The 23,594-nt window shown below is 37.7% G+C and overlaps 3 protein-coding genes and 1 long non-coding RNA gene across 13 annotated transcripts; 1 reads left to right on the top strand and 3 right to left on the bottom strand.

Moving 5' to 3' along the window:
* On the top strand, positions 743 to 4,697 carry LOC109819835 (serine/arginine-rich splicing factor SR45a-like). 6 transcript variants are annotated; one of them, XR_002241645.1, is made up of 8 exons: positions 743 to 874; positions 1,808 to 1,833; positions 1,957 to 2,025; positions 2,144 to 2,255; positions 2,924 to 3,073; positions 3,231 to 3,324; positions 3,482 to 3,539; positions 3,704 to 3,786. XR_002241645.1 is itself a non-coding variant. In XM_020385766.1 (7 exons), the coding sequence occupies exons 2-7, from the start codon at positions 1,808 to 1,810 to the stop codon at positions 4,435 to 4,437; spliced, it is 1,149 nt and encodes a 382-aa protein (XP_020241355.1). In that variant the 5' UTR covers positions 743 to 874; the 3' UTR covers positions 4,438 to 4,697. The 6 variants fall into 6 exon arrangements, 1 of the variants encoding a protein (XP_020241355.1); XR_002241643.1 differs by having other exon boundaries at positions 3,228 to 3,324; XR_002241644.1 differs by having other exon boundaries at positions 3,231 to 3,539; positions 3,704 to 3,794.
* Positions 5,094 to 15,717, bottom strand: LOC109821959 (alpha-glucan phosphorylase, H isozyme). Its single transcript, XM_020388114.1, has 15 exons — positions 15,556 to 15,717; positions 15,287 to 15,466; positions 14,789 to 14,965; positions 14,619 to 14,704; positions 14,159 to 14,348; positions 13,377 to 13,469; positions 12,619 to 12,803; positions 12,371 to 12,488; positions 12,151 to 12,282; positions 11,195 to 11,413; positions 10,910 to 11,113; positions 10,305 to 10,463; positions 9,596 to 9,859; positions 9,109 to 9,299; positions 5,094 to 5,471 (listed from the first exon to the last, which is right to left on the bottom strand). The coding sequence occupies exons 1-15, from the start codon at positions 15,715 to 15,717 to the stop codon at positions 5,345 to 5,347; spliced, it is 2,487 nt and encodes an 828-aa protein (XP_020243703.1). The 3' UTR covers positions 5,094 to 5,344.
* LOC109822862 lies at positions 15,745 to 19,962 on the bottom strand. 5 transcript variants are annotated; one of them, XR_002242290.1, is made up of 6 exons: positions 19,623 to 19,962; positions 19,063 to 19,165; positions 18,300 to 18,391; positions 17,106 to 17,169; positions 16,756 to 17,014; positions 15,745 to 15,778 (listed from the first exon to the last, which is right to left on the bottom strand). It is a non-coding gene; the product is annotated as an uncharacterized LOC109822862 (long non-coding RNA). The 5 variants fall into 5 exon arrangements; XR_002242291.1 differs by having other exon boundaries at positions 18,300 to 18,357; XR_002242289.1 differs by lacking the exon at positions 19,063 to 19,165.
* LOC109822228 (UPF0503 protein At3g09070, chloroplastic-like) lies at positions 20,937 to 22,268 on the bottom strand. The gene has a single exon (XM_020388394.1). It carries the CDS (start codon positions 22,176 to 22,178, stop codon positions 21,072 to 21,074), a length of 1,107 nt encoding a protein of 368 aa, XP_020243983.1. The 5' UTR covers positions 22,179 to 22,268; the 3' UTR covers positions 20,937 to 21,071.

The raw sequence follows: 23,594 nt of genomic DNA, 5'->3' as shown, positions 1-23,594 counted from the left end.
ATTTTGAATAATATTTTGAGTTTAAAATTAAATTAAATATTTATATCGTGTATTTGTATAAATTAACCGAATTGGTTTCAATCCAGATTTTATAACATCACATTCCTTAATTAAAAAAAAAATACATATCGATTTTTCTAAAAGTTCCAATAGAGATAAAGAGAAATGAATAGCTAATGTGCCCTCCTAATTTGCACTAATTGCTCTTCATATTTCTTTTAAATTTCTCCTACTTCCGCCTCCTTTTCCGTCAAAACATCATATCTGCATAAGCTTCTATTTTAACGATATTCTGAAAAATTATCTAACCCAATCATTACGCCTATCTTTCCACATGCATGAAAAATATAATTCTATTGCCACCGAGAAGATTTTAGGAATTCCTTCAAAAACTTCTTCTTATTCCTCGTATATTTATGATAAGTAAGGGAGGATAATCACGATTTTATAATTATCAAATCCATTGATAATGTGACAGGTAAAATAATGTTTTGGAAGGAGTTTCGACATCTTGCAATCTGCTGCTAACTAGAAGGACTAATGTGAAAATATTTAAGAGATTTGAGCTGTGAACTCAAAATATAAAAAAGATTCGGGAACTAATTCGAAAATGGAAAGAATCTGGGGGCAAATATAAAAAAACCCGTCAGTATGTACGCGCCACGTGCCGAGCATTGCGTGGCCCCTGCACCTGAAAAATTAACCGCATTGCAACCGGGTCTCGAGTCCGCTTCTCCAGAAGCTTCCTTTTTCTGACCCTATAAATATTTCCCCCCCGATTTCCCGTCGCAATTCCACCAGCGAAGGAAGGGGAGAGAGGAGCAAGATAGCCGAGGGCAATCAAGCAAGGGATCGGGCCTCCGCAATCGAAACCGTAAGATTTCGCTTTAAATATTATTATTATTCTCGTTCATAAATTAATTAGAGATATTGGTAATCCTACTTTATTTCGATATCGCTACCTCTGTCATAAAACAATTTGCAATTTGAAGTCTTCTAATTTGGTTGGTGATAAATAGATCATCAAATTAACCAATCTGTGGATATGAATCGCTATTGATTTGATAACATCGTTATTTGTTAATTTTAATTGCTATTGAATTGGTCGATACTTCTATAGGGGTGGTAAACGATCGAATCGAATCGAATATTAAGTTGTTCGTATTTGTATTTGTTTAGAATTATCCAATTCGAATGTGGACTCTAATATTCATATATCTAGTTTTTCGAATTCGAACTCAAATACTTGGTATTTGATAAATATTCATGAATATTCACGAATACTTGTTGAATATCAAAGTATATTGATTCCGCTAAAAAATTTGATTTTCAAATAATATTAAAATTCATAAATAAAAATTATTTATTTTTAATATATGATTTATATATATTTAAATCAAAATTTTAATTAGAAAATAGATCTAAAATTATTTAAGTCCTAAAATCAGTGTATAAAAGTTAAGTAGAAATGGTAAGTGAATTAAAAATATGACATCATATGTGCAATAATACAAATAATAAGTTGTGATTAATTTTAAACGAATATTTAATAGACAAACGAATCGAATATACATCTGGTTAAATTCTATTCGTTAGTAAACTCGAATACTAAAAAATATTTGTTTTGTGATAAATAAACTACCGAATCGAATATGGTCGAATAGTTGTGCTAACAATTATGGAACCATTTGTTAATTATTTGGTCCATTTCCACCCCTATACTTCTATCTCTTTATTTGTAGGATGTAGAAACCTCTATGTCCTTTTCAAATTAATTTAACTAGTCTCTTTTATGATATTGTTTCAGATGTCATACTCGAGAAGGTCATCAAGGTGAGATTTTCTTTTAGTTTTATATTTTTTATTTTATTTTGGGATACTTAATCTATTGTTCGAGACATTGGATCGTCACGTTTGTTTATGTGATGCTCTGTATTCGGTCTATTCAAATTACAGATACAGATCTCCTTCGTGCTCGCCGTACAGACGAAACAGATCCTTTTCAAGGTCTAGGGGCCGCTCAAGGTACTGATCTTCAGTCCCTTTTCACCTATAAAAGGATTTTATTATTAATATTATTATGAATATAGTTTTGAAGGATTATCCTGTTGGCCTAATTTCAAAATGTGGTACATGTGTGTAGGAGCCAAGATTCAAGTGATGTGGAGAATCCTGGAAACAACTTGTATGTAACCGGCTTGTCGTCTAGGATAACAAAGAGTGAGCTTGAGAAGCATTTTGCAAGCGAAGGGAAGGTATGGTAGTTATTCATTGAAAAAAATAGCAGGTTGTGCATTGAATCACCGCTAAATTTTCGATACTGCTTCACGTTTTAGAATATTTGGTTATGTTCCAATTCTTCACGTTTTAGAATATTGGATATACCGTGGGAGGATACACCCGGACTTATTTGGATGAATTTTAGCTTGGTTTGATATTTTTTTCTTTCACTTCTTGATGCCCTGACCAGCTAACAATCTTAGCGAGTTCTCCTCCTCTCTTTTTTTTATTTCATTTCACTCCAACTACACTCCACTAAATCCCAAGAACTATTTTTCAGTCAAAACTTTTATTATGTTTTTGCTGCTGCTGCTGCTTCTTCTTTTTCCCCCACAATTGTTATTCCAGGTAGTGATGTTGCCATTAGTTAGGCAATGCGACAGCTTGACAATGTTGTTTTATGCGTCCTATTTGATTTTGCATAAGATTTCTCAATTGTTGTTTTTCTCAGGAGGGATCAAATTTCAGGCACTTGTTAATCAGTATGATTTCCTCTTCATTATTCAGTAATAGTTAAAATCTGCATATGTTTTGGTATCATCATAATGTTTGAGATCTTCTGTACTGTGCTTTGGGCCGTACATGATTCATGTTCTACTTGAGATAATTAGAGCGAAGCTGTACTGCTTCCCTTCATCTGCAGGTTTCTGATGTCCACCTTGTAGCGGACCCTTGGACAAGAGAATCCCGTGGGTTTGGATTTGTGACAATGGACACTCTGGAGGATGCAGATCGTTGCATTAAATATCTAGATGGATCTATATTGGAAGGCCGAGTCATTACTGTTGAAAAGGTATATCAACCATCTGATTTGGTTTGTTATCCTTATAAGCTGATTTTGGATCGTCTGTTCTTAATGTCCAACTCGGTTCATTTTCTTGTATTATAATATAGTAACTATTGCTAGTGAGTTTGAGGTATGACTTCGCCTGAAGTGTTTTTGACAGCAGGGTAGCTGTGCGTAGCAGCTCTTCATCAAATTTCAAAAGCCTTACTTCAACCTTACCAATCACATATCATCACTTCAATCAGACTAGCTAAAGGGTTGTATGCCCTACATTTCTTTGAATAATTGTCATTTATTTAAGTTGGTTTCTTGTTCACCGAGATTAATATTACTGCTAATAGTGTGTGCTGCCTTCAAATTTTTTGTACTTAACAGTTGCATTTTTAGAGCTGACGTAGTTCAACTTTTTTCTAGGCTAGAAGACGGTGTGGACGAACTCCAACTCCAGGCCGGTACCTGGGCGCAAGAACTGGTAATCCTAAGCTCTATATTCTCTTTTGTCATTAAATGTGTAATGTTTTAATATTTCCTTGTTGCTGCCACCCGCAAACATTTTATCAGATGTTGGTTGATATCTAGGGAGTAACATTTTTAGTTATTGCTATGTGCTCATTGTTCTTTATATTTCTGTAAAAGGTCGACACCGTTCTCGGAGCTATTCTCCCTACTACAGGGGTCGATATAGTTCACCCGACTACTACTCTGAAAGGGACAGGTCATACTCTCCTTACTATAGATCGAGGCATAGATCCCGATCATACTCTCCTTACTATAGATCGAGGCATAGATCCCGATCATACTCTCCTTACTATAGGAGGCACAGATCCCGATCATACTCTCCATATTATGGAAGAAGGCATAGATCACGGTCATACTCGCCTTACTACAGGAGGCATAGATCTCGATCATACTCACCATGTTACGAAAGAAGGCACAGATCCCGATCATACTCTCCATACTATGAAAGGAGGCATCGATCCTACTCTCGTGACTCTAGGTCCTATTCCCCTGAGCGCTCAGTTTTGCGAAGTGTCTCTCCAGTAACAAGGAGGAGCTTGAGGAGAAACCCCCCAAGTGTTTCACCAAGGCCAAGAAGATCAAAAAGGAGCTATTCACCTAGTGTTTCACCAGATGTAAGGGGTAGGTCAAGGAGAAGCTATTCGAGGAGTTTGTCACCTGGGTCAAGGGGAGGATCATCAAAGAGGAGCGGCTCTCGAAGCTATTCATCCAAGAGATCAAGGAGGAGCCCTTCTTCCTCATGCAGTGAATCACCTCGCCGTAGCAAGAGGAGACATTCTAGGGAAAGTTATTCTCACAGCCGCAGTATGGGTTCAAGATCTGTTTCAAGTTCTCCTGTGAGGTCTGCGTAATAGACAGCGAGCTGTGTTGATCTCTGTGTGGTATCTTATCTGATAGATATGAGGTCTGTTCTAATAAGTTGTCTTGGGTATGGAGGAGGAACTTGTTAAGCTTTGCTATATGCCAAGTTTAATGTTACTTCTCATATTTTCGTGTTTAATGTTGGATGCTTTTTTTTAACTTTCTTAGCGTGCTTATGTAATTCGATATTGAGGAGGAACAAGCTTTTGCTTGCATTGTATCATGTTATCTGCATTTTCTGTTATGGTTAGCTGTGGCTGCAGATGGTTCAGCTGTGGTATAATGGGAGCTCCACCGTTGATGTAGTTGATGTTGCGCTTGCTATCTTTGCAGTTCAACTGGTTCTGGAGGCGAAAAGAGCTCCCCCAGTTGCAATTTGCTCAATTTGGTTCACTGTCGCTTTATGCCTGACCGGACTCTTTTGGTTTCTTCTTTCGCCAGCGCGCGAAGTGACCTCCTAGCAAGTGAAAGGTAGGCTTCAGGAGTGCTGGAGGCCTGTACTTACTACTGAGTTTGAGGATTCTAATTTCTTACAAGCATAGGTGGAGGTGGGTGACCGCTATGCACCGTGTGTAGTCGCACGTGCTTTATTCGCGAGTCGAGCACGCACGAGTGAGCTGGGTACCACACCTAAGAAGGATTAAGATGAACAAGAAAGTTTGGCCGCCATCTTGTATTTGCACAACGATTATCTCGACGATGTTTTACCTTGAGGATACCCACGACTTCAAATCTGTGTGCATGCTTTGCTGGAAGTATAACTCTTTAAGAACCAAAAGCACATACATTTCAAGAATGCAGTCCATCATATAGAACGGATATGTGATGTGTTTATACAGCACTTGTGCCTTTTTATAAGTATATGCGTTATTTGGAAGCTGAGCTCCTTGAAAAAGCTTATGGAGCTGGACAGGGCTTTATTCCCCATATTTCATTTGCATACTGAGCAATTGTTCTGTCACTGCTGAACTTGCCACTTCCTGCAGTGCTTAAAATGGACATCTTCAGCCATCGTTTTCTGTCCCTGAAAACGCAGAGGTAAACCATAAGAAAGCTCTTCGCATAATGACAAAGGTGACTTTACCCACAGCATGCGGTTAAAGTTAATCTCATTCGCCACTTGAAAATCAACAATCTTTAGAAAGATACTGAGCTTAGATGTTATCGGATAGGCTGATTTCTAGGGAATGCTAGTAGCTCTTGAAAAATATTGACTTTTGAAATATGTATAATTAATTGTCATGGGGTCGGAAAGAATAAAAATTGACAAACCATGGGTTGTAATCCATAAAAATTACGATATTTCAATATTGTTGGTATAGCCTATGAAGATCTTGAATCTTGAAGTACGCATCATTGAGACTGGGTTGAACTGAACGAAAAATGACCAATTGTGGGTTGTAACTCATGAAAATCACAAATTTTCAAGTATGTATAATTAATGGTCAAATTTGATGAAAATGGTGGGTTATAACCCATAAAAATTATAATTTTTAAAAATAATTGGTAATATCCCGTGAAAATCTTGAATTTTGAAGTATGCAAAATTAATTGACATCGGCTCGAAACGAACGAAAAATGACAAAAATTGCGGTTATAGCAGATGAAAATTGCAAATTTTAACACACAATTATGTCATTTGGAAGAAACAAACAAAAATTGCGAAAATCGTGGATTGTATAACCTATGAAAATTATGAATTTTGAAGTAGTTATTCTAAATTCGTATTTGGTTGAATGAATGATAATAATGGACAAAAATTGAAAATGTTAAATTATGCATAATTAATTGTCGTTAAGTCGAAAACTGACAAAAATCATAGGTTATAGCCCCTGAAAACTGCAATGTTTAAAAACCGACTGTAATAAGCAATGAAAGTTAATCTCATTCGCAAGTTGAAAATCAACAATCTTTAGAAAGATACTGAGCTTAGATGCTATCGGATAGGCTGATTTCTAGGGAATGCTAAAAGCTCTTGAAAAATCTTGAATTTTGAAATATGTATAATTAATTGTCATGGGGTCGCAAAAAATAAAAATTGACAAACCATGGGTTGTAACCCATAAAAATTGCGATGGTATAGCCTATGAAGATCTTGAATCTTAAAGTACGCATCATTGAGACTGGGTTGAACTTAACGAAAAATGACCAATTGTGGGTTGTAACTCACGAAAATCATAAATTTTCATGTATAATTAATGGTCAAAATTGATGAAAATCGTGGGTTATAACCCATAAAATTTGTAATTTTTGAAAATAATTGGTAATATCCCGTGAAAATATTGAATTTTGAAGTATGCAAAATTAATTGACATCGACTCGAAACGAACGAAAAATGACAAAAATTACGGTTATAGCATATAAAAATTGCAAATTTTATAACACACATAATTATGTCATTTGGAAGAAACAAACAAAAATTGCGAAAATCGTGGATTGTAACCTATGACAATTATGAATTTTGAAGTAGTTATTCTAAATTCGTATTTGGTTGAATGAATGATAATAATGGGAAAAAATTGCAAATGTTAAATTATGCATAATTAATTATCGTTAAGTCGAAAATTGTCAAAAATCATAGGTTATAGCCCCTGAAAACTGCAATGTTTAAAAATCGACTGTAATAAGCAATGAAAGTTTTGAATTTTGAAATACATATAATTAATTGACATTGGATCAAATGACAAAATTTTCAAAAATTGTAGATTATAGGTTATGAGATTCGCGAATTTTGGCTTAGGTATAATTACTTGCCACTAGGACAAATGGCAAAGAACAAAAATTGCTAAAACCACACGTTAATAACCCATAAAAATCTCTAATTTTGAAGTAGTGATAATTAATTGCAATTTGGTCCAATGAATGATAATAGATTAAAATTATGGGTTATAGCCAATTAAATTTGCGACAATTGAAAATTCACACAATTCATTGTTGTGGGGTCGAAATGAACAAAAATAGACAAAAATAATGAGCTATAGTCCATAAAAATCACAAACTTCAAAATATGCATACCTATTTGCCATTTGGTCGAGTAATAAAAATTGAAAAAAAGCATAGGTTATTGCTCATGAAAATCACGATTTTCTAAAATCGTTTTTAATAGGCTATGAACATCGCAAATGTTTGAGATATGCATAATTAATTAACATTGGATTGAAGTGAATGAAAATTGATAAAAATCGTTGGTGTTCACGAAAATCGTGAACTTTGAAGTATGCATAATTACTTGCTATTGGGACGAAGCAAACAAAATTTGTCAAAATAAATTGTGAATTTTGAAGTACTCATAATTATCATTGGGTCGAATGAACGATAATGGAGAAAAATCATGAGCCCATGAAAATTAAGATTATTCAAGTTTGAACAATCGATTGCTATTAGGTCAAAACGAACAAAAGTTGATAAAAATCATGAACAATAATAACCTTTGAAAATGACAAATTTCGAAGTACGCATACTTTCTTGTCATTAGGGCAAGGAACAAAAATTGATAATAATTGGGGGTTACAGCCCATAAAAATTACAAATTTTAAAGTACGTAAAATCACTATTGAGACGAATCGAATAAAAATTGTCATATTCATAGGTTGTAACTCATCAAAATCGTGAATTTATAGTCATAAATAATTGTCATTGGGTCAAATGAATGATAACAAACAAAAATCGTGAGTTACAACCCATTATAATCGCGACTATTGAAGTTTGCAAAATTAATTTCATAAATTTCAAAGTACGCATACTTATTTGTCTTCGTGTCGAATAAAGAAAAATTGATAAAAATTGTTGATCTTAGCCCATTATTTTTTATGAAAGAATATTTAATTGCCATTTGGTTGAAACAAACGAAAATAGACTAAAATTGTGAGTTATATCCAATGAAAATCGTGATTTTTTTGTATGCGTGATTAATCGTCAATGGGTTTAACAAATGACAATCGATAAAAATCATGGGTTATAGCCCATGAAATCATAATTTTCAAATATGCTTAGATAATTTCCAATGGGTCAAGAAGAATAAAATTGGGAAAAAAATAGTGGGTTATAACCAATAAAAATCTTGAAGTTTGAGTATGCATACTTATTTGTCATTGAGTCAAAATGAATAAAAACTAACAAAAATCATAGGTTGTAGTCTACAAAAATCGTGAATTTTGAAGTATACATAATTAGTTCTCATTGGGTTGAAACAAATACAATGCACAAAAATCGTTGGCTATGATCCACGAAAATTGCAAAATTTGAAGTTTACGCCTAATTAATTACCATTAGGTCGAAATTGATAAAAAAGGACAATGAGGATGATGGCAATGTGAAGATACTATACTAGGTTTGTAGTTGCCAACAATATGAGCATAAAATGCACTTGATACTTGCATAGAACTGAAACATGCAGAGAAGTACAGACAATAGATAGAAGAAATGCAGTTATTATTGTTCTATTTCTCAATTTTATTTTTTGATTTTCCACCTTTTGCTCAATTGAATTTATGATGCTTTTTTCATAGTCTTCTTAACCCCTGTACCTGTTTATAGTCTAAGTAGATTTATGAAGATATAGACAAAAATCATTCCAAGAAAATTGATATTCCAAAATAACAAGTATGGGAAGGCACATAAAAGGATGGATTAGAAATGAACTGGTCACTGGTGCCACTTACTTGTACGCTTCGTCCACTCTGGCCTGAGCATCCATATAGCTTGGGAAGTCATGACCAACGAGGAAATAATCGCCTCGCCCATAACCAGAATTTCCTTCCAATGAATCTAGGAGAGGATTGTAATCGTAGCTACCAAAGACGCCACTTCTTATATATAGCTTGGCCTCTTCAAATCGCGGATCTGTCTTAAACTGTACACGTAGAGAACAGACCGAAAAATGTAATTAGCCTTATATAATTACACTTTACCGGTGAATCAGATTTTAAGTAAACAGAAGCTACATGCCATTTCTAAAATCTTGAGTCAGATAATATAAACCAGTATCAAATAACGTATATTAATAATCAACAGCCTGTAGTTAGTGGAAGGGATTGAAAACATTAAAAAAAAGGAAACGATGCTGTTTTGGAAACTCATAGTTTAGTAAATGGGACTTAGCATACTAGCTTAAGGAGTTTAGTTCTCTTAACATCAATAAGCCATTACCAGTCCTGCTTCTCTCTCCTTGCGCAGTCTTGGAACCTCATCTGCTTTGGCACCAAAAAGGAAGAAATTTTCTTCCCCTATCTCTTCTCTGATTTCAACATTTGCACCGTCTAGAGTTCCAATTATGAGGCAACCATTCAATGAAAATTTCATGTTGCTAGTTCCGCTAGCCTCCATGCCTGCAGTGCTGATGTGTTGAGACAGCTCACTACCAGGGATGAGCATTTCGGCAACAGATACATTGTAGTTTGGTACAAAGACCACCTGCAGCAATAGAGAAACACAACTATTCAGCCAAATAATGAAGGTTGAAGATTGAGGACACAGATAGCAGAAGCAAACCTACAAAGTTCAGCAAGACACTCAAAAGTTAAAAAGGCAAACGAAGGTAAGCAGCAAAATTCCAGAAGTTATCAAAGAGCAAGTTTTAAGAAAGTACTAAGCAATTTTAACATTTCATAGAAAACTGTCATGACCTTTAGACTATGAAATTTAAGGTTCATGGCAGTATCCAAGGTAGTTTCCTGCAACAAATAGAGTTTATGATACTTTTCTGGAAACACGAGTAAAGCTTATGGTGGTTTCTTGAAATGTATCCATTATTTAAAAAGACTTTAAAGTTTATGAGATAATGCTACCATTTTGTCAACAGTTACCACACAAAACGCAGAAAAATGTTGTAATTGCATGGCAGAGAAAACTACGACACCTTCAAATAGCTGTTGACATCAGGATCATTATTGACGGCTGCACCAACATCATTCACCAGCTTGACTATTCTTTTAGCATTGGTGTATGTTGCAAATGCTTTTCCTCCAAGCATAATTGTCCGTGGTGTTGTTTTCTTTCTCTCTTCGATGCTCATTTCCTACAAAAGTCGTTCCAATATTCTCTTCTCACATAAGGATCAAATTGTTTACAAAATTAATTTTCAGCAGATAGGAGATTCCTTAGATAAATACATATAGCATCTGTATAAATTATATCAGTTGGTAACTTAATTAATTTATTTTAAAAAAGATAAAGGGAAAAAAAACACATTATTTTACTTGACGGCACATGGTGTCAAAAAAGATACATGTGTATCACTAGAAAAAATTGTCAAATATATGTATAAATTATTCCCTTTCTAACCCTATTGATGCTGGATTTTAATGCGGATGGACGTGAATATTTTTTGTCAGATATTTTGATGGGGTCTTAACATGGATGTTGTGAGAGGCAAATGGCGAATATAGACCTCGAAGTTTCAAAAACCAGGAAATTTCTGTAGCCATTTAAATTAATAAATTGGGTTCTATAATCTATCCACACCTTCAGTTTCTTGTATCGATATACTGCACCCAAAATGTTAAGCAACTGTCTCTTATACTCGTGTATGCGCTTGACTTGAATGTCAAAGAGGCTATTGGGGTCAATTGTCACACCCGTCACTTGCAATACATACTGTGCCAGGCGGTATTTGCTGGCCATCTTGGCTGAGGCCCACTCAGCATGCAACTCCTCGTTGTCAGCAAACTGTTGGATAGAAAGTAAATTAACATACTACACAAAAAATGCAAAGAATTATAAAGATTTATAAGAAAAATAAACACATACTTGGCGAAGGCCGGTAAGAATGTCAAGGTTAGTAATCCATTCATCTGTTTTCAGCCATTTGCTAATTATATCACTCAAGTCTGGGTTGCAAAAGCGAAGCCACCTTCGAGGTGTAATGCCATTAGTTTTGTTTTGAAATTTGGTAGGCCATATGGAGACATAATCCGCAAATAACTCTGATTTTAAGATGTCACTGTGTAGCTGAGCAACTCCATTTACCTACAGAAACATTCACCAAGTTTCATCTCACTTTTACACTCTCTGGAAAGCAAAGAGGAATATCATTTTATAACTTAAACATCATTAAATAATGAATTGACTAATTGAAGATAGCTTTATGTTGTTGGTGAGAACATGGCTCATATACAGAAAGTAATGGTGGCAAAAAAAGAGCTTATTTAAAATAAACAAAAAGAGCTTATTTAAAATATGAATTTCACACATAAACTCTAAACAAAAAACAGTCGTGTAAGTAGGTTAACAAGATAACTGGTTTTCGAGATGAAAACATGGTCAGAAACCAATACCCTCATCCCTAGAGATAACACGAGGTGTACCACTTATTTTTAAAGCGAGAAGGGAGTGCACAGGAGTAACCTGATTCTTCCTACTGGAAGGAATTATCTTACTCCCCCAATGAGGGCTATCAAGTGGCCCTCACCCCTTAGATTTCCGGTGTTTGGGAGGGTACCCCAAGGTAATGTTACCTGCAGTACTTAAGGGGTGCACAATTTGAGTCTTGTAAGATTCAGGCACGTGGTTCAGACTACTTGGAAAACTATGAGGAAAAAATGAGTCAACTTTAAAATGCAATTATTTTTTCAGACATTTGAAGGCACTGCTGCCATCACTGTGGATGTTAAGTGGACTTTACTAGATAAAGTAATCTGAGAATCAATTAAAAAACCAAATAGTACTTAGGTTTTCCCCATCCTCTAGCATGGAAAGCCCCTTACCTTGTGTGAAGACACCACACACAAATTAGCCATGCGTACAACAGGCTTCTGGGGATTGGAGTCATCAAGTATCCTCATTGTGGCAATCTTGCTCTCCATACCAGTTGAGCCAGACATTACCATAGCTATAAACTGCACAATTATGGAATTAAGAAACTGGTTATTCTGGAACTATAGGTTATTTTGCATGCAGGAGAAATCAAAAGGGTAATCGACATGCCCTCTTATCAATTTCTTTTATGATCTCCAAATGACGAGGAAGCAGTTTAGCCATTATAGACTGTGACCATTTCTCTAGTGCTTCTGGGAGAACTGTGTGATTTGTATAAGCAATTGTCCTATAAAAAATATATCATAATTTGTTTCTAGTCAGTAAGTCCATTTTAAATAAAAAAAAGAGTATAGTCAAAAGACTATTTCAGCTTAAAAGTCCTATCAGGACAAACAATCATACAAACCACCGAATACCTTGATGTTATATCCCAAGCTTCATCCCAACCAAGCCCCTCGTCATCCATGAGTAGTCTCATCAGTTCTGGGATAGCAAGAGTTGGATGAGTATCATTCAACTGAACGGCAACCTTGTCTGGGAAATTTGACCACTGCCATGCTCCTTTGCCATCTCTTCTCTCCTTGAATCGGAAAATGATATCCTGCATCATTGTATGAGTTTATGCAGTGAGACGTTGTCAAAGATCATGAGGGGAAGGCCAACGACAAAAGTTGTGGCAGGGTATGCTGGTGGAAGCAACAGAAAGTGAATCCATTCTTATGGTAGGGATGGATTCACAAGGACAAGCCAAAATACTTGCATGAATTTTTTTGATGTTTACAATTACGGTTAACTGAAATTAATAATCATAATGAACTATAGAATCAAATAATATCCCGTATGCTCTATCCTTGATGCCAAAAGTCATTCATCTACTGGCACTACCTAATATCTGCAAACTGGCAAAATCAGAATATTGTTTGCTTCTGATTGTTGCTTCCAGTATTAGTGAAATGTCCAACTTCCAAATTGACTACTATGACAGGAACTTTTTAGGCCTTCATACCACCCGATATGGATTAGAGACTCACAAAAATGCCAGAAATAAGGACATTTATCATTTGAATATTATTGATATATTGGTGTATGATTACTTTCTCTGCGAACATAAAAGATACAAAATATACAGATTAAGACATAAAAAGCAACTCAACTTAGTTTTACGTTGTCATACCTGCAGTGATGCACTGCAAAGAAAAAACTGTTGTTTCAGTCTTAGAATCTTCCCATCTTCAGTAGCGTCTCCAGGGTATAAAACTGCACATATCTACGACATACAATTTCCAAAGTCAGAAAGCAAGAACAAAGTTTTGCAAGCAAATAAGATACTAATTCCCCCACTATACGTTAGCATCATAACCATTTCCCACCAAAATACGGTGAACTGTTGAAGCACAAGATTCCAGTAAATTTTGACAATATTTTATGATCAGCGGCTGATATTAACTCCTTAAACAGAGCCAAATTCTCATCCAAGGAAACAATGGGCATAAGAATCGTTTTAAATCCTAAAGGCCAGTCAGCAGGCAGCAACACACACGTAATTTGTTATGTAGTCTAAGCTTGTTCAATCAACGAGCAGCCTTTTATTTCTCCTAGGTCCTAAGCTAAGTAACAGACTAAGTCTAGAATAAATGAAGCATGATAGGTAAACTTACTTATATTCACCTCCATGGAACAGATAGAAGCAAAGGCCCAAAGGAATACATTGCAAGAGAACCAGAAGGTAGTTGAACATTATTCTTCGAGTTCACTCACAGGCTATTATGAACAGTCAATAAGAACAAGGAACATATAATGCCAGATAGGTAATATATGTTGCATAGAAAATCCTCTATAAGATAGAGATAAGAGATTTAGGCATGGATAACAGTAGATGACAAGATTTAGGATCGTATGGCACCAGGTTAAACATATTCTAGGCACGTGACACAGAGAGTGTTACAGATAGCAAACCTGCTGAGCCTTGGAGTGAAGTTGAGCAGCAGAGTCATACTGCCCGTCATTAAACTGAAACAGATTGAAATCTTCTGCACTAGCTTTTGCTTCCCATAGACGAAGACTGATAGTGTTTTTCGTTTTGTATCCAGGAATCGGTACGTCATATGCAAGTGCCTGAATAACCTCTCCCCCAACCCATTTTCGGCTGCCACAGTTAATGCAAAAAAAACGTCAACACAAAGTACCACACTCTCATGTAGGATCATGATGTAATTTGATGAGAATGTCTTTGTCACATCAAAATAATGGTTCGATTGGCATTCTCTCCGTAAATTATGCCCTGTATTTACCAATCAAAATCCATTCAACCTATTTTCCTTATACATTAAACTTTCTGTTAAGAACTGATTACTAAGGCAACTTGTAATTTCTCAAAGAAACTGCGTCAAACACCAAAGATAAAACTGGCACTTACGATCCTGTAGGAGAGACCTCGACATGGCCAAAGAACCTTATGGGAAATACAATATCATGCCTGACAACTTCCCAAGGACTGAACTTCTGTTAAATACGAGGACGATCAAACAAAACATGTTACTACATGATTCTTCGCAGAGCTTGTTGCATTAAAACATGATACCTCACCTCAAGCCAATCCTCAGCCAGTTCTTCCTGTCCCTCCTTAGATATCTTCTGCTTAAAAAGCCCATATCTGTACCGTAAACCGTAGCCCCAAGCAGGCAAATTCAACGTCGCCATAGAATCTAGAAAGCAAGATGCGAGCCTTCCTAACCCTCCATTTCCCAACGCCGCATCTTTCTCCTGGATTACAAGGTGAATCGCAATCAATCACGGCGAAAAATCAATTACAACAAAGAGAGGCCAAATTACAAAAAAGTCACTCCTAACGTTTGCATGATTGAAAGAAAATCTCGCTAAGGTTTTAAAAGCTAATATCAATGCCATTGGATATGCACCCTCATGCCTCATGCAAATATATATATATATGATTATTATATTGAAAATGGGTGGTTACATCCATAACTTAATGATCATTAATTTGATCAGCAATCAAGAACGAGCGATCGAATGTTTTTTTCTTTTTTCTTTTTTTTGTAATCCAGCGAAAAGAAATCTGGTTACCTGCTCTGCAACTTTTTCGAGCTGATGACCCAGTTTCGTCAAGGCATCAGCATAAGCATCTCGGATGCCTAAATTACCGATGGCATTAGAGAGAGCTCGGCCTTGAAGGTACTCCATCGACAGATAGTAGGTCTGTTTGGGATCGGCTTTGTGAAAGTGGAGGAACGTCTCATTCCAGCTCTTCGATCAGCAAGAAAGAGATCGTGTAAGTTTTCAAAAATAAATAAATAAATCAAGAAATGCACAGACATAATCAAGAACCCGATCACCTGGATAAGGCGATCGCGGACGCTCTCCGCCGCGGCATAGAAAGCCTGCTCAGGGTCGAACTTGAGAGGGGAGAAATGAGGGCTGTAGCGGGAGTGGTAGGCTATGTTCGATGCGATCTCTGACGAAGGACGACAAGCATCGCGCAGTGCGGCTATCGGCATCTTTAGCGGCGGGCCCGCCGCGTTCGTTTCCTGTGCGCCATTAATCGAGCCGAAGTGGCCCCTGAATTAATATGTGTAAGTCGAACGGTTAATAAGTTTTCAAGGAAAATGCTGGATCGCGAAGGAGGAAATTTGTGACCAAGAGCTGGGAACCTCGAGATTGAAGAAACGAATGGACCCGGATTTCCTTCAACGGAGGGGTTGAGGATATATATTTATTTATAAAAAGCCGCGGCCCTTCCCCGGGCGTCACGAGACCCACGAAAAGGCGTCACGTGACTAGCTAGAGGAAGCTGAAGAAAATTAAAGAGAGATATTTTTGAGCGGACGATCGAGGGAGAATGAGAGGGACGTGGGGAGACGGAGACGACGACGGCGACAAAAGATAAAAAGAGAGAGAGAGAGAGAAGGGGGGCTCAAGAATTTTGTCGTCTGAAGAGGGTGGGAAAATATCGGAGCTGATCACTGAGATCTGATTCCCTCAGATTCCGGGGGATGACCCTCCCTCTGAGATCCAAGATCAGGGGCCACGGTTTCATCTCAGTTTCGGGTAACATGCATCACATGGAGATGGGTTAACGTGGTGTAACGTGTAGCGTAGAAATATCTCAATGTGGGCGCTATTAAGCGCATTTGCATGGGAGGGGTGGTCTTTCCTAAGTTGAACATGTTAATGAACTCTCATGTATCATGTGACTATATATATTCAATATTATTTAGTTTTATCATATATTTGTTTTTTATCCGCATGCATATTCATTTATTTTATTACACGCATATCCGCATCTGTATCCAATTTTAGCGGATATAGATATGAATTTTCCTTACCGAAGCATATCCATATCCGTATCCGTAATTGGTAAACGAATATAAATATGATAAGTACCATGTCCTAGCCGTATCCAAACTGTATGCACCCCTAAGTAGCACTGTAATTAACCAAAATTATGTGCAATAATTTCTGCTTAGCATATCGTTCAATTATTCTGTGGAATGTGAGATCAAATTATCAACATGACATATTCATTAAGATGTCACCTCTGCTAAATGCCCCTTGTGCAAGCCATCATCCGATTCTATCAATCATGATCTCAAAGCTGAGGGACCCTGCTCGATATTTTTCCACCTTGGAGAAGAGAACTGTGCATTAATAGTCTGATCTTCGTGCCCGACAGTTGAAGAAAATAGTCTCTCTTTAAACTGCATCTTTTTTTTTTTACGCGGGGGCAACCATATCCAACTTCGCAGCAAAAAGAGAGAAGAAAGATGATCTCCAATGGTCACATGGACGATGGTGCTGCCCAAGCGAAGAACAGTAAAATTATCACTTGTAGTCGCTGCTGCTATGCAAAGACAAAACAAAATAATTTGAAGTTACATGAGCTTACCGCAACGTTTATCAAATATACCTGGAATAAATCCTGCATATTTAGGAGCAGTGTCCTGCAATAACTACCACCAGAAAGGTTCGATGTCAGGCAACGAACTGATACATTAAGGATTAGATGTTGGATGCTAATACCTATGAAATTTCTTGCTTAAGCCTACATATTTTGTCTGCACGCCCAGAAGCGAGCTGGCTTGACCAAAACAACATTAACCCAGGACTACAGACGCGGGTATTGCTGCTACTGTTCTGTTCAGGCAAAATTCAAGAATACAAAGGAAACTCCTGGTGGGATAAAACCAATTAATCAAACTTCAAACTTTGCATCGTGTAGCTGCGCCTATCCAGACTTATGACAGAAACAAGAGCTAAGCCAGTATTAACTGGCTACTTTTTAAGTCTTGAAAGCACAAGCATCCATTAGTGTAGAGACCCAATCCATTAGGTTAAGTATGGATTTGGTTTAGAAAAAGGCACAAGCTGAGATTTAGTACGACATTGGAAAGGGGGTAAGATTGACTGATTAAATATACTTGGACTCATGAATCAAATAGGATTGATCCTTACGAGTCAATTCAACCAAGTAGATTGGGTCTTTCCAACCTTAATGGATCTTTTCAACCCCAACTGAGAGCAGTACATAGTAACCCCTTGCTCAGCATGAATACTAAGTTAGCAACAATGTTCTGAAATAATAAGAAATATCTGGTGTCATTGGGTTTCTATTGATTCAGTGGACTAAAATACTTGCATCATAAATTCGTCAGGCTCGGAATTTGTCCCATAGAATAACTTTAATCTGTGATACCATTTTGAACTCTTTCATGACATGGATTGCGCATCTGAGGCACACAAGCAGAAACTACTGAGGCACACAAGCAGAAACTATGGCCTATTATAGCTGCTGAGCTGAATGACGCTGGCATTGCCACAACCAGTAGAGGTGCTTGTTCAAAACATCCACCTGCTTAATTTTCGGTATATGTTGCTGTAGGTTTACTTTGGGTGCTTAAGGAATCAATAATCATTACATAATTGACTGTTTACAGAAAAACTCCGAAAAATCTGATTCATACTTCTAAGGCGTCTTCAGGGTTCATGTATAAATTAAGTCATGAACATTACTTGGAAGAAATCAGGGAAAAAGAAAGCTTGTTATAGATCCAACAAAGTTCGGTAAGTGAAGGATTCTTACAGTTGAGAGCATGTGAATTCTGTTTTGAGGATAGCATCACACATGAATATACAACCATCTGCACCAACCATATCAAGTAAGGCTTTAATGATCTGAATTGACAAGCGGACGTTAGATTCATGTAAAAAGTAAAGGGAGATCATTAAACAATGTATTGTTAACCAGACAAGAACGACGTATGAACATAGATCAATAATATTTCCTTGCACAATCAGCATTATCATTTATAATAAAAATAAACTGGAAAAATAACAAGGATTCTTAATAGGAAACAGAAATATTCGGTTCTACTTCTGTCTAGTAAAATCCTCATTAATTTGCTTGACGACAGGATGTTCACATTAGATACTAGGCTGTGAATTGTAATATAAACACTGCCTGATAGTCAGGTAAAACATGAGAAATTATATGGTGGGAAAGTATAGTTATCCAATAACATAAATATATCATGATTTATACCAAATACATGCAAGTCACGGTTAACTTTGGCTGCTTAAGGAGTCAGGAATCAGAAATGATGTATTATTGTCGCTCCACTGGGCTTTATCTGAGAGATGATTCAGCTTAGTATTTTCCTTAGTACTGCTTCAATCTAGGTTTATTTACAGCATTTTGAAATAATAAGAAAGATATAATATTCCAAGAATGTTCTTAAGAGGTATGAGAGTTCCATTTGATAAGTAAGGCATGAATTCTTATTGGGAGTCATCAAAACAACACTTGTTGTAGATCCAAGAAAGGTACAAAAGAGAAGGATTCTCACAATTGAAAATAGGTAGAATTTATTCTTCTAGGAATCAGTTATCTGCACGAACCACATCATGTAAGTTCTCATTTGTCTCGAATGACAAGTTGACATTGGATTCCTGTAAAAAGTGGAGTGAATAAACCATGCACTATTTACCAGACAAGGAGAATATACAAAAGCAGAACAATTTTAATTATGTTTCCTAGTACAAGATAGTTCCTCTAATAAGACATACAAGTTGAATATGCATGTTGGATTCTTCTAATTGCCAACGAGTGCAGTCGGATAATTGCCATGATTGATATAAGATTTATGTGCAACATGTACACCTGATGAGGTTTTAAAGAAAAGATAATTCTTCTAATTTTAGTTCTTCAATCATAACTCATAACAACACTATCTTGAAGTTATAAAAAAGAAATAAGCAAACAAACAAAACAAACAAAGAAAAGAAGAGAAAAAGGAAAAGACCGTTTGCCTAAATACCAGATAGCCATAAATATTACATCAAAACAACATGCCAAGTATCCAGGTTATGTAAAATGATCACATCATCCAATAGAGAAGAAACTTACCATGAGAAGCCATCTCTTCAGGTGATTTAGTTTAGCTAACAGATGATGCCAACTTGGGAAGAAAGTGGTGACTGCAGTGTTTTCACCGTGGAATTCCTGAATAAGACCCAATCAGCCGGACATAAAACTTCCTTCAGTTGTAAGATAAAACTAATTACTTGCTTTCCTTCTCTCTTTGTGAACTGTTCACTTCTATATCTGGATAGTACAAAACTAATTACTTGCTTTCTTTAGCAAGGGAGAGAGCATCGGTCAGAAGCCAGTGATTGCCCATTGCAGAAAATGACCGAATGGATTGAATGGCTAGGAAAAGAATACATAATGGGGCCGAGGTGTAGCGCTAGTGGGGGTCTGAGAAGCTTTACAGGCTTTGCTCCAGTCTCATGCCGATGACCTGTAGGCTCTAAAGCCAAAATTTGAATCTCCTATTGAGGCTGATGAAATGTGAACTCTATCTTGAAAAAAAAAAAGGAAAAGCCAGAAAGCACCGAGCATAAAAACAATACTTTGCTTCAGAAAGCATGTCAGAAGTTTAGTACATGTAGAGAATGACAAGTAAGCAGACCACTTACCTGAAACTAGGAACTGACTGTTTCAGTGCAAACTCTGCTTTTACTCGTCCAAAAACTGTGAACGTGTGAATGTGCCACTAGTTCTTAACAGGTAGGTCAGTATATTACCAAGTATGAACCAAGTCACTTGAAATAAACATAAGTCATATTAGTCCATTAGTGGGTATGATGGTAGCACTGCGTCCCAACAGAATGCAAAACCTAAAAGAAAAATACATACAAACTGCTGGGTGTCAAAATTTTAACCATTTACAGCATAATCCTTAACATAATACAGAACTTTAACCATTTCAGCGATAAACAGTTTCCTATTATTACTGTCTGCAGGGCTTTTGAAATCAACATTTGCCCCCACGGACCTATATTCAAGATCTTGACAACAAGAATTTTGTAACAACCACCACGATCTTGACAACAAGAATTTTGTAACAACAACAACCACGATCTTGACGACAAGAATTTTGTAACAACAACAATCACAATCAAAACAAAGTCTTTTTACAAACATTGGTGGTGATACACTCACCAGGCATATCTGTGGAGGTCAGCAATAAGCAAATAACGAACTAAACTTCTGCAATGAATATAGATGAAAATATCTGCACCATAGCATTTGTAAAGAACTTTTGACCAGCAACTCTTGCCAGTGCGAGAAAATCATAAGAATTCCTCTTCATACTATTTTCTAACATATGATTTGTAGACGGCAATGCAAGGAAAAGAAGAAAAAAGACCGCCAAAATAAGGCAATACTTTGGATTAACCAACCAGTATCCAATGTTAAGTTTATACCACTCTATCCATAAAAGAACAACCAAAGGATTATCAAATTACATCTAGGTAGAACAGGAACCTGAGTAAGAAGCCAATTTCAGGCTTAGTACAGTCCAAGCACACTCCTCGTAAAGGAATGATAACTATTATTGGGCCTATTCATCCCCAATCCCCTTCGGCTACCTCTCATCGGCGTCAAGTAAAACCTTAACATCCCATTATCGACATGTCCTGGAGAAAATCTTGCACTTCGATTCCTCTCCAACACAAACTCGTCCCTCTTCTTCTTCCCGGTCCCATTCGTCTCCAACCCGTTCTGCTTCGTGCTCCTGAACCCGACATTGCCATAAATGGAACTCCTCGAGCTCACATTGCTATTACTCCTTGAAACCTTTCCATTAAATCTCAACTCCGGCCAAGACTCGGAAAACGATGTATCAACAACATTGTCTCCTCCCCTGCTACTACTCCATCGGTGTATAAATCCCCAAATGCTCCATCTTTTTGCCTTCTTACTTGGATGAAGCTTGTGTGAGTCCTCTATTGAAGCGGACCCAAAGCTCTCAGACCGATTCTCTCTCGTAGAATTGGAGCTCCAATCTCTGAAGAACTCAGTGTTGCCAGCAGGTGAGACCTTTGCATTGGACACAGGCTTTGCCTCGTTCATCTCCACGCTCAATCTTTTGACTGAATTCGATCTGTCCAAGCTCCGCCTCCGGCTTCTAGATGAAGTATCGTTGTAGTATTCCTTCGTCTGCTGAGAGCCGCCGGGGACCGTTAGATCCTCTTCGACCGGGATCTGACCGTCCGATCGATGGATCACGGGAGTCGGGACGTCCTCGACGACGGCGAGCATTGGAGCAAGCCGAGGGTGTACGGATCGGCCGAGCAAGTAACCGTCCCAAGAAACCCTAGGTTCATCAAAGGAGTACCTTGGATCGTCCAACGAGATCCGGCCAGCATCCAGGGAGAATCTTGGCGCCAGATCGCACGATCGCCGGCCGAAAGCGTCGACGGCGATCTCCGACTGAGTCTCACGGAACCTTCTGGAGGATTTAGGGTTAGCCTTGTCATTGTCCTCCCCCTGCTTCTTCGTCTTCTTCGTCTTCTGCTTCCTCCGCCATTTCTGAAGCTTCTTGCTCAAGAACGGAAGCAGCGAGCCAAAAAGTTGGCTTCTTTGCTGAGATTCGAGATCTATGTGCTCCTTCATCGCCGCACTCAGAACCCCACATTGTCAAATTTCTCTGCCAATGACCGGCATCCACGACGGCGATCTCATCTCTGACAGCCTCGAATCTTATGGCCGTGCTGCTGTCGTCCCGGTTGAAGAGGGACCAGAGAGAGCTGTGGCCGCGGGCGTCGCAGGACCTCCGCTGGGGCTCGAACGAGGTCGAGATTCGAGGTCCGCCACCAACGGAGAAAGACTTGCATCGGCGGAGCTCGGGCTGAAGCGAAGAAGAGGAAAAGGAGGAAGCTTGCTGCTTGCTGAAGAAGATGGATTTGATGGAGGAGGAGATGGTGGATGTGGAGTTGCGTAGTGAGTGTGGAGGTGGCGGGAGCCGATTCCAAGCTGCGGAGGCGATCGCGGAGCAGGAAGCGGCAGAGCCGGGTGAAGGATTCGGGGAGGGCGTGGAACCGCTATTGCACGTGAGAGCGAGGTGGTGAGTAGCCATGGCAGCGGATGCCAGTGGCAGCTACCGTAATTATAACTTGTCCATGATGCCTTTGGAGGCAGTGAGGAAAAATGGAGATTAAAAGTGAGGATTTAAAATGAAGACAAAAAAAGAAAAGGGGGAAAAAGCAAAAGCGATCACTCACTCACGCCCTCTCTGATACCGTACTCTGCTTTCTTTTGTTTTATTTTCCTTTTGTTGCTTTGACCTTTCCCCCCCGTAATGTTTTTGATAAATTTGTAGTGACCTTAACCCTAGGCTAATTGTTTGTCTCTAGCTACACGATGAACGCTAGGCTTTGGAATCTGTAACGTTGGTATAAAATGAAATTGGGAAAATCTTTATAAATAAAATACCTTTTTTTAAAAAAATTATCATTAGCGAAATCAATATTTTTTGTGAATTAGTTAGCAAGATCAATATCTTTTTTATCATATCATCATGTTTCCTTAAAAAATATCAATTTCACAAAATATAATCTTTAAAATACACGAGACTAGAGTCTTGTTTATTTAGTTATCACTAATCACCGGTTAATAGTACCATTTATATTAAAAGAATAAGAATAAATTTGTTATGGTGTTCACTCACCCAAGATACAGATATTTGCAAAATGATACAATAAGAGTCCTAGAAAAATAACCTCAACCATCTGGCCGACTCCCACAGTCTTCTCTCGACCATGGGGAAAGGAAAGCCCCAGTCAACTCTCAAGAGTCCTAGGCATTCGACTCCTCGGTCGAATTTTAAGATCGTGGTACCTCTTCAGGGTAAAGCCAAGGCACAACGACTCCTCAGTCGAATTTTAAGCTTCTGGTACCTCTTTAGGGTAAACCCAAGGCACAACGACTCCCAACGACTCCTCAGTCAAATTTCAAGCTCCTGGTACCTCTTCAGGGTAAACCCAAGGCACAACGACTCCTCAGTCGAATTTCAAGCTCTTGGCCCTTTAT

This window comes from Asparagus officinalis, chromosome 8 (genome assembly GCF_001876935.1).
Source record: "Asparagus officinalis chromosome 8, Aspof.V1, whole genome shotgun sequence".
Lineage (NCBI taxonomy): Eukaryota > Viridiplantae > Streptophyta > Magnoliopsida > Asparagales > Asparagaceae > Asparagus > Asparagus officinalis.
This window is presented reverse-complemented; position numbering and strand designations above follow the sequence as displayed.

Coding starts and splice junctions, on each gene's coding strand:
- LOC109821959 (XM_020388114.1), bottom strand. CDS start 15,717: ATGCCGATAGCCGCACTGCGCGATGCTTGTCGTCCTTCGTCAGAGATC. Junction 12,804..13,376: donor TTTGCAGTGCATCACTGCAG/GTATGACAACGT, acceptor ACAATGATGCAG/GATATCATTTTCCGATTCAA. Junction 11,114..11,194: donor TTCTTACCGGCCTTCGCCAA/GTATGTGTTTAT, acceptor TCTATCCAACAG/TTTGCTGACAACGAGGAGTT.
- LOC109819835 (XM_020385766.1), top strand. CDS start 1,808: ATGTCATACTCGAGAAGGTCATCAAG. Junction 1,834..1,956: donor TACTCGAGAAGGTCATCAAG/GTGAGATTTTCT, acceptor TTCAAATTACAG/ATACAGATCTCCTTCGTGCT. Junction 2,026..2,143: donor AGGTCTAGGGGCCGCTCAAG/GTACTGATCTTC, acceptor ACATGTGTGTAG/GAGCCAAGATTCAAGTGATG.
- LOC109822228 (XM_020388394.1), bottom strand. CDS start 22,178: ATGAAGGAGCACATAGATCTCGAATCTCAGCAAAGAAGCCAACTTTTT.